Here is a 10,998-nt window from a genome sequence, read left to right on the forward strand (position 1 = left end):
TAGTAATTAAATCTATATCTTGATAATTAAGAAACTATCATTAAAATTTTAAAATTTTATTAATATATATAATTATTACAACAACTATAACACCAAAAATTAGTTATTTAAATTATCTCAAACTTAATAATATAGTATAGATGTATATGTATATTGATCTACAATTTTCTTTTAAAAACAAACAAAAAAAAATTTATTAAAATAAATATAACAATAAATTTGTTCACACGATATTCATACGCAAATGCAGTTGCGACCGTTAGACCTTTATCGACCCTTTAAACTGAAATCAAATCTCAAATTTTACATTTAATTTTTTTTGAAAAAAAAACATTCAACCTTTGTAGCCCCGAATTTTAAAATAAACGTCATACATAAACACAATATACGTTGCCTGAAATTTTTTGTCCTAAATGGAGATAAACTCCACTCCACTCGATTTTTATTTTTCGGAATTATGGTCACGTAGCTGAATTTGGATTTTAATTAGGCACCTGAATTCACTCTTTCTAACTGTATTTTCATCAGTTAAAAAGACCGTTTCCCACGATTTAGCCTCGTAAATAAAAAAAAATTGAAAATCTAATTCTAAAAACAGTATATGATTAAAATTTGAATACTTGTTGGTGCTGATTATTAAACTAAGTGTATTTTCGTTTATTTTTTATTTTCAAACGACAATCCTCAATCAGAATGCTCCGTATAATATAACCTCCGACATCTAAATTTCAAATTATCCCTTGATTATGGTAATTAATTAATAAATAATAGGTTAACTAACTTGAATTTCAGTACCATACTTCGAGAAACGTGGATCAATCTTCATCATCTCTTCTAGCTTTCTTGGTTTTCTGTTCTTCTACACTATCTTCAACCACCGGCCGGAATATGGATTCAACCTCGTCCGCCGCTGCATCGAATTGGAGGCTCCGGCGAGCTCTCGAAGGCGACGCTTTTCTCTTGACTCCCGATTGCTGCGGCCTGGTTTTCCTGGGCGCCGGAGGGCACTGAGTCACCGCCGGGATTCTGTGATCCGATGATGTCGGTGTCCTGAACCCATCCTCCTCCTCCTCATCAACATTCTCCAAAACATTCTTCACGGCTCCATCTTCTTCCTTAACCTCGATCGCTCCAAGATTTTCCTGCGTCTTTTCTTGAGCTCCGGTGTCGGATTCCGGACCGGTTTCCTCGCCAGGATCTGGGTCTTCCGAAACGGGTCGACTCGGATTATCGGGTTCGATTATCCGCTCTAGCTGGTTCTCCTCTTCTTTTTGTGTAAATTTCGGGCTATCGCTTTCGGACATCCTCAGAAATGGAGAAAAACCAAGAATTTCTGAGCACATTAAGGTGAAATGTGAGAGGAAATTGGTCGGGAAGGCGATGGAGGAGACGAGAGTGTGTTAAATAGATTCAACGAGCGATTAAAATAAAGAAATTGGAGGGTTTCGCAACTTTCTTGTATTTCCTCCACAGTTAAGATAGAATTTAAAAGGGAGATTTTGACAGAAAAAGAGAGGAAAATGTGTTAATGAAGATGGAGTCTTTCCCGAACAGTACTTTTGGCGAAGGATCCAATGCGAACACCCACTCTCGTATAATCTCCTACTTTTTTTAATTTCATTTCAGAATCAACTTTGTCCTCCTTTTTAATCAAGATAAATTACAATTTCTTTATTTTAAATAAATGTTTTATACATATTGTTGTATACGTGAAACTTGTTTATATATTGCATAAATTTTATATCTTTTAATATATTATATTACGTATGTCGTGGGAGAATTTATCCAAATTATATAATTTAAATTATACATTTCAGTATTGTAAATGCTATTTTCAACAATACATAATTAGCATTGATTGATTTCAGATTATCTTGATTTTGGTCAAACACCGTAAATAATTTTAATAATGTGGAAATTTTTTAGAAAAGAGCAATAAAATGTTAAAAATAATATTTACTATAATAAAATTTGGGCATGTAACTTTAAGATTTCTCGTTTCTTTGTATATTAGTCTCTCTGTCTGTGTAAATAAAATTACTCATATTGTGATTTTTTCATTTGCACACAAATCAAAAACAAGAACACGTGTGGCCCTTGTTATGTTTTTACTTTTGAAAACTTTTTCAAATAATATAAAAAGATTTAAGAATTCAACTATTGATATGATGTGATTAAAATAAAAATACATATTTTTTATATTATATAATATATATAACTTAAATATTAAATGTAAATTAATATTTTTTAAAATAAGAACATAATTTTTCTTTGAAAAAAAATGGGTGGACGGAAATAGCTGACATGACCCCGTTGGGTTAGCCCTACCCAAATGTTGTGTCTGTGGGCGTTAGTACATGGTATAATCCTTGGTATCTTTGAATTACTATTAGGATTATTCTTAATTTTCAGACAATATGATTCAAAAATCTTCTTATGAATGCGTATTTGTGTGGGTGAAATCTAGATATATTATCGGACTAAATCTTATCAAGAATAATTCAATTTGCCCCCTTTTGTTTTGTACATTTTCTAAAATCATACATACTTATATTTATATATTAAAAAACCAGTTAATAGACACATTGATTTTACCATAGTAAGCAACTCCCCCTACCAATATAAAGACGTAGTAACAGTTGTTATTAACAGGCACTATTTGGTATAAAAATTTATACAATAGTTGATTAGCATCATTTTTTTCATTCAAATGTTTGACTCAATTATTAGTGTCAGAAATCATCATGTTAACCATATATTGACTTATCATCATCCTTGTATCATATATTCTATGATTATCATATTACACTCTCATAATTTTGTGAAAAACTAAATATCGTTTAAAATTTAAAATATAATATCAAAATTATACATACTCGACGAATCATCTGATAAATCATTTAGTTGATTATCAAATTGTAAATTTGAATTACTCTTTATATAGTGAATATGCACCAAATATTTTCTATTATATATGTCGGTTTTTTGTTAATTACACACTAGTACTATCTACACAAAACCTTTCATGAGACAATCTTAATGGTTAATTTCTGATATAGATCTCCAAACCGACCCAATTCATGAAAAAAACATTATTTTTTATGAAAAAACTATTGCTTTTCATATTATGTATAATCGAGTCGAGTCATCTCACAAATATATATCCATGAGATAACATGCAATAATATTTATTAGTGTAAGTAATAAAAGAAATAATTTATTGAAATAATCGCCGTCTAACTATATTAATAATTAAATCATGGAATCTTAACTAAGACATCCTCATCTAATTGTATGCTATGTTTGGCGTTATCTCGACTTCGTTTTGCAGCATTGTAAAGAAAATATATTTATTTGTCTAAAACGCGAATAAATTGGTCGGCTTTTGTGGCAAATACTCGTTCAAAATCGAGTCGACCCAAACATGGATGAAACATTTGTTCAAATATTAAAAACAATGTATTTCTAAATTTATGAAATACTTAAGTAGAGATTACTTTGGTTTTTTTCGTAAATTGTGATGTTAATAGTATATCTAATTAAGAAAACAAAACTTTGTTTAATTTTTATTTTTTAAAAAAAAATGAAGAACTTTAATTGGTCAAATGGCAGGGTTTCAATGGCTAGATTTTGATAGTAGGGGCCAATGCTACTTATTTATTATGTTATGTAAATATAGGTCAAAGTGGGTGAAAAAGGTCAGATTTTTTTAAAAAAAATTTCTAAATCAATAATTGTTATTAGTATAATTGTTTAAACTTAATCGAAAAAAAAATTATGTGAAACGGTCTCACGAGTCGTATTTTATGAAACAGATATCTTATTTGGGTCATCCATGAAAAAATATTATTTTTTATGTTGAGAGTATTATTTTTTATTGTGAATATTGATAGGATTGACCCGTCTCATAAATAAAAATCTGTGTGACCATCTCACAAGAGACGTAATCAACTTACGCATGACTGAAACTTTCCCAACAGGATTTAATATGTTAATTAATATGTTTATGTTTGACTTCATTAAAAATAAAATAAGAATGTCATTTTGGTTTAGATGATCTTAAATCAGACCTGAAAAGATTATATATATTTATCGTTTTGTTTTTTTACCTTACAAACTCCGACGTCACACTTATTTAAAGAAAAAGTAATGTATTGAAAATCTTAAATTTTATTTACATCATCGTGATAAGGACATGGCTTTTTTTTTTTCTTTCGGGACGGACCAAATATTATTTAGTGTTTTGGATTTGTGTTAATTGGGGATGGATTGTGAAAAGAAAATAGAGACCATTGGACTTTTAAATTAATTTTGTTTAACAATTTGCTAGTAATACACTGAGTTGGGAGATTATTATAATTAGATTTCGAACCCGATACTTTGTTCTAAACTTTATATTTTTTATGTCAGATATGCTATAACCAACAAACCGTGACTAATATATGAAATCACACTCATCAAAATTTAATTATAGTATCTTTCTTATATTAATCTGGCAAATAAACACTTTTAGTAACTAATGAAACTTCAAAACTGTATAGAAAAAACTATTCAGCAGACACCTAAATCAATTTAGTAATTAAATAATTGTACGAATTGCATAAAATTATTCCTACGGAAGAGCGTAGTAGCTAGCAAAAGTTTCGGTTCTGGTACAATTTGGTCCAAAACCAGAAATTCTTGCGGTTGTCACCCTTCAATGCTAATTAAAACAAATAAATTATCTCTTCAATTAACAATTAAAAGGCATTAATAGAGCTACGGTCCTCAATTTCGATCCAACCGCCACATTCATTAATTAATCAAAAAAAATTATGAAATGGGATTATCATTTACATTTTTGTCCTCTCTATTTTAGAGTTTTTTTTTTTTTTGGAAAATTAAAAAAAAAAAAAAGAAGAAGAAGAAGAGAGAAGCAGTTGGGTAAAAATCAATAGTATCAATCTCCCCTCATTAATAATAAGTCTGAAAATTTAAATTTTTGGATAAAATTGTCTGAAATTGATTGAAAGTATTTTTAATTAGTCATGATAATAATTTTTTTAAGAATAATTTCTGATATATAATAAACTCAAGCATAAACTAAAAAATGTTTTGTAAGGTCCAAAATTAAGACGATGTAATCCAACTGCATGCGAATATAGAGAAAATGAAAAATAGCTAATTAATTGATTTTAATTACTAAATTGATTATGTCGATATGTTTATATGATAAAAAATTTTCTAATATTTTTTAAGAAAACGAATAGTGGACGTTTCAGGTTTAATTCAGTTAAATCAACCAATTATGACGTATGTTCTCAACTATATTGAGCAAGTCAAGTTTAGATGTTTAACATGATCCAAATGTAAATACTTTCGAGTTCGAATAAACTTTTATCTTTTAGAAGCAAAAAATATAACATTGTTCGGATGATGAGCACTTTTAGAATCTATTCGGTGCTTTTCCTCGAGACAATAAAGTATAAACCCTAGGGCCAAGCTTCTTGCTAACACCACTTTCCAAGTTTTGCTTCTCCTCACTTGCCTCCATCACCTTACTCGAATTACAGGTAAAAGAACATAGGCTGAGAATTGTGCTTTACCTCTACCCCAGTCATCTTTCCTCTCACCCACACCCCGCCGCCGCTTCCTACGTCCTCTTTATATCACTTGACCCTTACCTTCTCCTTGCTTCTGCTCGATTCTCTTGTGCCGTTGTGCGTCTTTCAAATTCACATATTTTTCCACTCAAGCTAAAAGATCATCTTAGCTTGGCGAAAGTTTCTTAACGAGTGACTTAAATAAATTCATATATTCTAGTATCGTGTTGCTGAAACGTTGGATAAGATCTCTTAAAGTCTCATTCTCTTATTGCTTCATCACGAACAAACTAACATAGTTTTTATGATACCTCTTACTACTAGGAAATCGGTACTAGAAAATCGTAGTAAAATCTTCAAAAGAACTTATAGAGTTAGGTTTTAGTATATTAAACTATTGTTGGGCCAACTTCACCATAGTGTCTATGAACACTCTGCACGGGCCACGGAAGCCCATTCGAATAATGATTTAATAAAACCGCATTCTCAAATCTCCATAAATGTTTTTCAAGGTCAGTATTTCCATCGTATTCTCCTGAGTATATTAACTCAAGAGATGGACTATTATCTCTTGCTTGTGGACATGTGGTCCTTCTTAATTATGTATTAATTCATCATTGTTGCAAATCAAATTTCATGAAATCGGGGGATCACACGCAATGAATTTGATCATTTCCAAGGAACTTAAATTTGTATAATTTGAATTATTGGTAAAGGCTAGACTAACTTTTAAACGTTAATAAAACATTTGACAAAAAGAAATAAAATTTAATAATGACTTCAATGTCAACATTTTGATTTTGACCCATATATATATATATCTGGCACCGAGACCAATTGTGTTCTTCGTAAATAATTCATTTATCATGGCAAATTAATTTCCTATTACAAAAGCGTGAAAAAACAAAACAAAGTCAAATGGCAATAATCTCATGGAAAAATGACAAGGGTGAGAAGGAAACGGTTGGCCGTTAAATTGCGAGTCTGGCGCCCACTCTAGAACGTAACTACCACCAAATTATTTACCGTGCAAAACATATAAAATAAATTAATAAATAAAAATAAATAGTTCCTTCTCAATTGCTCTTGGATCAAAATATGGATACGTAGAAGGGTTGCTCCTTGAAAGTTTTTGGACCATGCGCTTTCATAAACTCTCGATTTTGGGTTGGTGAATTTTCGTCCCTTTTCCACTTTGATTTTCTTGCAACATTTCGTCATCTCTGTCAGATGAAAGAAAGCATAAGTTGCAATAATTTTGCTGTGTTTATTACGACAAATATCTGAACATCGTACTGTTCTAAGGTTCAATTGTGATTTTGACATAAAATTCGTTTATTGACATTTCAATTATCCAGGCTTTGGATTTTCAAGAACTCTGTACTGTTGAGTTTGGTTCTTAGTATTGATAACAATGTCCCAACAACCTGGAAAGAATTTACAAAACCAGGACTCCATAATATCACTGGAGGATCATAAGCCAGGATGTATGAAGGGAATATTCCATCATTTTAATCATCATAAATGGCATCATGTAAAGAAAAGGCTCCCTCACAAGAGGCACGGGACCGGAAAAAATGCTGCTGGTAGGTCGATTTTGCACCTCCCACGTCTTTCTTTTGGTATCCATGACGTTCCAAGAGTACGTGTTTTGTGAAATGTTGCGCAAAGCTTGGATATTTATCTAGTTTGATGATCCTTTTTTGTGATTCGGTTTTGCAAAATGAATGAACTATCGACATTTGAGGTTTGTTTGTTTCTTGGTTATGATTTTTTGTGTCTATTTGAAGTGATTGGAGATCCAGAGAGTAGCAGATCTGCTGCTGATGGTGATGAAATACAAGAAAATATCGAAGCTGCAAATTCTGCTGTATGTATGAGTTCTTTCTTAGTTTTTCGATCTTTGTGACTAGCAGCAAACCTAAGATTTAGATGCCGTGAGATGAAACTTATTTTGGGACAAAAAAATTACATTTTTAGGAAAATTATAATTTGAGGTTTGGAAGGAGGGGGAGAGTGCTACTGCTCACCACTTGGTTGGGGGTTTGTCCTGTGATACTTTTGGAGTAAAGATATGTGGTCTTTGATGAACTCGTTTATTAACATTATGAAACAAACTTTTTTCGATATGATTAGGCTGAAACAAAAGCCATAGACCTTGGCCCAGCTCACAAAAGCTCCATGAAATCTAGAATAAAAGCCTTGATTGCTGAAGAGATGTCGAAGAGGAAGGGCAGACATCGACGAAGTTCCTCTTACCCCGTAAGGACTCAGCTCGAAAGAACAACCTCCATCCATCGTCTTGAGCTATCCAATCTAAGGCCTTTGCCATCTGACAACTCTAAGCAAATGGAGGCCAACAAACGTACTAATTTTACTTCACGTCAAGAATCAAAACTATTTCTTGATGCTCTAGATTTACTCGACTTGAGAAAAGAGGTGTTCTTGAAAATCTTGCACGATCCAAGTTCTTCATTAGCTCAGCAGTTGCACAATAGACGTGCCTCCAATTCCAAGTTCGGTTTAACCAAGTCCTTGTCGTTCCCCGCGAATGGTTCATCAGATAGAAGAGCTCTTAAAAGGGACCGTTCTTTCACTAAACAAGAAAATGCATCTTGTCTGAAAGAGGAAGACGAACTTCTTGATTGTATACAAGTGACAGAAGACTTGTGTAAAAATTTGGTTACATCAAAAGGTATGATCACAGAATATGGTATTCCACATCAATTCTCAATGGAGCTCGATCTTTCTGATAATGCTTCTCCAACTTCATCTGGCCTAATGAAAAAACGGCATGATAGTAGCAAAGTTTCGCTCAAACGTTTCAAAAATCTAAGGGAGAAAATAAAGCATGTAATCCTGGACAGGAAAAAGGAGAAACATCGAATCATTATGGATGCCACCCTTCATAAAATCCCTTATGGTCTTCGAGTTTCTAAGGACCAGAACGATAACTCTAACATGCATCAAAGTGTAAAGGCCAAAAAGTCCGGCAAAGGCCGCTCCAGGAGTGGTTGTCAGAGTGATCAATTGGGTCTCATTTCTGTTATGAGCCCTTCCGAACATTTCAAAAGAACATCATCGTTCAACGAGTCATTAGTTAGATATAATCGCTTACTGGAGATCAGTTGCAACAGAGAAGCAAAAGAACATGTTTCTGAAAGATTAAGGCTCAGACCAACGAATTCAGTCTCACCAGTTCCAAGCAGGCCTGCTACTTTAGGAAGGATTCTTTCACTCCCTGATCTCAGGTCTTACTCTTCCTTTCAAATTGAAGATTCTCCTAGCACAAGTCCTTTGAATACTTCAAGTATGGAAAGTAACAAGATTCGCGAATGGAGACCATCAAGTATAGGTTCGGATGATAAATTTCAGATATTTACTGTTTCGGAAAGTGGGAGTCAAGAAAACTTCTCAAGTGTCTCAGAGACTTTTGAGGATGCATTTGATTCCACGACAGGGGAAAGCTCGTCTTACAATGATTTCAATCTTGAACCTGTTCTGAATTCTGCTGCACAGTCAGTAAGGCAAAGTTTGGTTGCTGATTATGACTTAAATTATCAGGAAGACAAGATTGACCCCATAGCCAATGTGGTATCTATATCAGAAGGTAACATCTGTCTTCTGTTCTCCCTCAAAATTCATAAATATATCAAATAACGCTGAGAAGTTTTCACATCCCAATATCGAGCATGAATTTTGTGTTTTTTCATGTAGAACTTCATGCATTTTCATTACACTTGTCACATTTAACATGAGACTGAACTGATCTTGAACACAACAGATTCAGAATTGACACAAAATTGCCTCTTTCAAATTGAAGAAGACATGGTCGACACCAACATTACTCTTGGAAATCAAGCCAAACTACTATACAGAGAGTCTTTACTTGATGCCAAGACTGTGACGGAATTCAACTACGTTAAACAAGTGTTAGAACTATCTGGCTTCAGTGGAAACCAAATTCTAGGAAAATTGCATTCTGAGGAGAATCCTATGGATCCATTGGTATTCGATGAAGTTGAAGGGCAAACAATAAATGAAGGTGTAGCCTTTGATCACCTTCTTTTGTTTGATTTAATCAATGAGGTTCTGTTACATATCTACGAGAAATCGTTTTGCTGCTGGTCGAATCCCTTGACATTCCAGTCTCGTATGCATAGGACGCCATTCGGTCACCATGTTCTCGATAAAGTTTGGACAGAAATAAGTTGTTTCTTGAACTGGAAACTTGAATTTGAGCAAACTATTGATGATGTCGTGAGCAGGGATTTTGCTAAAGACGACGGTTGGATGAATCTTCAATTCGACGCTGAGTGTGTTGGGATTGAAGTTGAGGATTTGATATTCGATGATCTTCTTGAAGAGATGATGGACTTTAGTCAAGGTCAGGTTTTTCCCCCATAATTTGCAGGTATATCTTGTCCTGTGTACGTAAAAGAGTTAGCATATTTAGCATGATTGAGTTTTTGATAGGATAAATCTCATTTAGATGCGCCATGTAAACAATAAATGAGTTGAAAATCTCCACATGCCAATTAGTTCACAAGCTATGTTATGATTTATTTGTATATTTGTCTTGGTTACGTTTTTCTTGTGAAATGAGAATATATAATATAATTATTCAAATAGAACGAATCAAGAAACATCGATTTCCGTAGCTCGATGATGTACTCTGCTATCTTTGATCCAATTCCCTGAATATAGTTATTAATTCATAAATAAAAAATAAATAAGAAGCATTTGTTGTGAATTATGTAATCATTACCATCAGTGTTACCTGCAACTCCAGTAACTCCTCCCTAGCAATAGTATCACGGACATTAAAATGGTATCAACATCAGCCAAGAATCACAAAAGATACACATCATGACTAAGAAGGAAAAAAAGGCAGCACTAAATGACTTGAGTTACCTGCTGGATGTGTTCAAGAAATAGATGTAATCCTGGATGAGGGAGCTCTGTTCATGGAGAATAAGTTCATATTTGTCATAATAAATGAGAGGGATCACATCATTGATTGATTGGAAAGGTAAAATTCACTCAAATACCTTTAAACGAGAGCTCTGAGCCACCAATTTTTTGAATGGGGTGCCTAATTCTTGGAAGCTATTTTCACCATTGCGTGTTATGGAATTTGACTTGGGAGTCTTTGAATCCAGAGGTGACACTTGGGTTTTTTTTTTTTTTTTTTTTTTTTTTTTTTTTTTTTTTTTTTTTNCAGCAGCAGCAAGTTCTTCAACCTGTGGATCAACACATATGATGATATTTCATGGAGCTTTTTTGAAGACTCGGTTTACGAAGCTATTTAATGAAACTCTAGAGATTCGCAAAAGTTGCTATGTATATATATATACTAAAAGACATGTTCGTGCGTTGTATGCGTTGAACATACAAAGATAGAACATACAACAAC

At 32.9% G+C, this 10,998-nt stretch overlaps 2 protein-coding genes across 3 annotated transcripts; one reads left to right on the plus strand and one right to left on the minus strand.

Annotated features, from left to right (window-relative positions):
* Window positions 1-720: 720 nt before the first annotated feature.
* Window positions 721-1,607, minus strand: LOC140961990 (uncharacterized). Its single transcript, XM_073420823.1, has one exon. It carries the CDS (start codon window positions 1,341-1,343, stop codon window positions 816-818), a length of 528 nt encoding a protein of 175 aa, XP_073276924.1. The 5' UTR covers window positions 1,344-1,607; the 3' UTR covers window positions 721-815.
* A 5,075-nt stretch (window positions 1,608-6,682) lies between these two features.
* Window positions 6,683-10,729, plus strand: LOC140971741 (uncharacterized). 2 transcript variants are annotated; one of them, XM_073434175.1, is made up of 5 exons: window positions 6,683-6,749; window positions 6,941-7,168; window positions 7,373-7,452; window positions 7,719-9,192; window positions 9,367-10,729. In XM_073434175.1, exons 2-5 carry the CDS (start codon window positions 6,997-6,999, stop codon window positions 9,987-9,989), a joined length of 2,349 nt encoding a protein of 782 aa, XP_073290276.1. In that variant the 5' UTR covers window positions 6,683-6,749; window positions 6,941-6,996; the 3' UTR covers window positions 9,990-10,729. The 2 variants fall into 2 exon arrangements, with proteins under 2 accessions (XP_073290276.1, XP_073290275.1); XM_073434174.1 differs by having other exon boundaries at window positions 6,697-7,168.
* Window positions 10,730-10,998: the final 269 nt, after the last annotated feature.

The sequence above is a fragment of the Primulina huaijiensis genome, chromosome 2 (assembly GCF_012295235.1).
Source record: "Primulina huaijiensis isolate GDHJ02 chromosome 2, ASM1229523v2, whole genome shotgun sequence".
NCBI classification, from domain to species: domain Eukaryota; kingdom Viridiplantae; phylum Streptophyta; class Magnoliopsida; order Lamiales; family Gesneriaceae; genus Primulina; species Primulina huaijiensis.

Coding starts and splice junctions, on each gene's coding strand:
- LOC140961990 (XM_073420823.1), bottom strand. CDS start 1,343: ATGTGCTCAGAAATTCTTGGTTTTTCTCCATTTCTGAGGATGTCCGAA.
- LOC140971741 (XM_073434175.1), top strand. CDS start 6,997: ATGTCCCAACAACCTGGAAAGAATTTACAAAACCAGGACTCCATAATA. Junction 7,169..7,372: donor GACCGGAAAAAATGCTGCTG/GTAGGTCGATTT, acceptor GTCTATTTGAAG/TGATTGGAGATCCAGAGAGT. Junction 7,453..7,718: donor TCGAAGCTGCAAATTCTGCT/GTATGTATGAGT, acceptor CGATATGATTAG/GCTGAAACAAAAGCCATAGA.